Source organism: Procambarus clarkii, chromosome 76 (assembly GCF_040958095.1).
Source record: "Procambarus clarkii isolate CNS0578487 chromosome 76, FALCON_Pclarkii_2.0, whole genome shotgun sequence".
NCBI lineage: Eukaryota > Metazoa > Arthropoda > Malacostraca > Decapoda > Cambaridae > Procambarus > Procambarus clarkii.
The window spans coordinates 24,933,594-24,936,178 of NC_091225.1; the positions used below are offsets into that span (position 1 = coordinate 24,933,594).

Consider the following 2,585-nt stretch of genomic DNA (forward strand, 5'->3'; position numbering starts at 1 on the left):
CGTGGATGGGCAGTGACGTAGGGTGACGTTTAACATATGTGACGTTTAACGTAGGGTGACGTTTAACGTAGGGTGACGTTTAACGTAGGGTGACGTTTAACGTAGGGTGACGTTTAACATATGTGACGTTTAACGTAGGGTGACGTTTAACGTAGGGTGACGTTTAACATAGGGTGACGTTTAACATAGGGTGACGTTTAACATAGGGTGACGTTTAACGTAGGGTGACGTTTAACATAGGGTGACGTTTAACATAGGGTGACGTTTAACGTAGGGTGACGTTTAACGTAGGGTGACGTTTAACGTAGGGTGACGTTGATCAACTCCTGGCAACGTTGATCAGCTCCTGGCAACGTTGATCAACTCCTGGCAACGTTGATCAGCTCCTGGCAACGTTGATCAGCTCACGGCAACGTTGATCAGCTCACGGCAACGTTGATCAGCTCCTGGCAACGTTGATCAGCTCCTGGCAACGTTGATCAGCTCCTGGCAACGTTGATCAGCTCCTGGTAACGTTGATCAACTCCTGACAACATTGATCAGCTCCTGGCAACGTTGATCAGCTCCTGGCAACGTTGATCAGCTCCTGACAACGTTGATCAGCTCCTGGCAACGTTGATCAGCTCCTGGCAACGTTGATCAGCTCCTGGCAACGTTGATCAGCTCACGGCAACGTTGATCAGCTCACGGCAACGTTGATCAGCTCCTGGCAACGTTGATCATTTCCTGACAACGTTGATCAGCTCCTGGCAACGTTGATCAGCTCCTGGCAACGTTGATCAGCTCCTGACAACGTTGATCAGCTCCTGGCAACGTTGATCAGCTCCTGGCAACGTTGATCAGCTCCTGGCAACGTTGATCGGCTCCTGGCAACGTTGATCGGCTCCTGGCAACGTTGATCGGCTCCTGGCAACGTTGATCGGCTCCTGGCAACGTTGATCGGCTCCTGGCAACGTTGATCGGCTCCTGGCAACGTTGATCGGCTCCTGGCAACGTTGATCGGCTCCTGGCAACGTTGATCGGCTCCTGGCAACGTTGATCGGCTCCTGGCAACGTTGATCGGCACCTGGCAACGTTGATCGGCTCCTGGCAACGTTGATCGGCTCCTGGCAACGTTGATCGGCTCCTGGCAACGTTGATCGGCTCCTGGCAACGTTGATCGGCTCCTGGCAACGTTGATCGGCACCTGGCAACGTTGATCGGCTCCTGGCAACGTTGATCGGCTCCTGGCAACGTTGATCGGCTCCTGGCAACGTTGATCGGCACCTGGCAACGTTGATCGGCTCCTGGCAACGTTGATCGGCTCCTGGCAACGTTGATCGGCTCCTGGCAACGTTGATCGGCTCCTGGCAGCGTTGATCGGCTCCTGGCAGCGTTGATCGGCTCCTGGCAGCGTTGATCGGCTCCTGGCAGCGTTGATCGGCTCCTGGCAGCGTTGATCGGCTCCTGGCAGCGTTGATCGGCTCCTGGCAGCGTTGATCGGCTCCTGGCAGCGTTGATCGGCTCCTGGCAGCGTTGATCGGCTCCTGGCAGCGTTGATCGGCTCCTGGCAGCGTTGATCGGCTCCTGGCAACGTTGATCGGCTCCTGGCAACGTTGATCGGCTCCTGGCAACGTTGATCGGCTCCTGGCAACGTTGATCGGCTCCTGGCAACGTTGATCGGCTCCTGGCAACGTTGATCGGCTCCTGGCAACGTTGATCGGCTCCTGGCAACGTTGATCGGCTCCTGGCAACGTTGATCGGCTCCTGGCAACGTTGATCGGCTCCTGGCAACGTTGATCGGCTCCTGGCAACGTTGATCGGCTCCTGGCAACGTTGATCGGCTCCTGGCAACGTTGATCGGCTCCTGGCAACGTTGATCGGCTCCTGGCAACGTTGATCGGCTCCTGGCAACGTTGATCGGCACCTGGCAACGTTGATCGGCACCTGGCAACATTGATCGGCTCCTGGCAACGTTGATCGGCACCTGGCAACGTTGATCGGCACCTGGCAGCGTTGATCGGCTCCTGGCAACGTTGATCGGCTCCTGGCAACGTTGATCAGCTCACGGCACCGTTGATCAGCTCCTGGCACCGTTGATCAGCTCCTGGCACCGTTGATCAGCTCACGGCACCGTTGATCAGCTCACGGCACCGTTGATCAGCTCACGGCACCGTTGATCAGCTCACGGCACCGTTGATCAGCTCCTGGCACCGTTGATCAGCTCCTGGCACCGTTGATCAGCTCACGGCACCGTTGATCAGCTCACGGCACCGTTGATCAGCTCACGGCACCGTTGATCAGCTCACGGCACCGTTGATCAGCTCACGGCACCGTTGATCAGCTCACGGCACCGTTGATCAGCTCCTGGCACCGTTGATCAGCTCCTGGCACCGTTGATCAGCTCACGGCACCGTTGATCAGCTCACGGCACCGTTGATCAGCTCACGGCACCGTTGATCAGCTCCTGGCACCGTTGATCAGCTCACGGCACCGTTGATCAGCTCACGGCACCGTTGATCAGCTCACGGCACCGTTGATCAGCTCACGGCACCGTTGATCAGCTCCTGGCACCGTTGATCAGCTCCTGGCACCGTTGATCAGCT

The 2,585-nt window shown here is 57.1% G+C and overlaps 1 protein-coding gene across 1 annotated transcript; it reads right to left on the reverse strand.

Moving 5' to 3' along the window:
- Nucleotides 1-799: 799 nt before the first annotated feature.
- On the reverse strand, nucleotides 800-1,936 carry LOC138357238 (glutamine-rich protein 2-like). The gene has a single exon (XM_069313900.1). It carries the CDS (start codon nucleotides 1,934-1,936, stop codon nucleotides 800-802), a length of 1,137 nt encoding a protein of 378 aa, XP_069170001.1.
- Nucleotides 1,937-2,585: the final 649 nt, after the last annotated feature.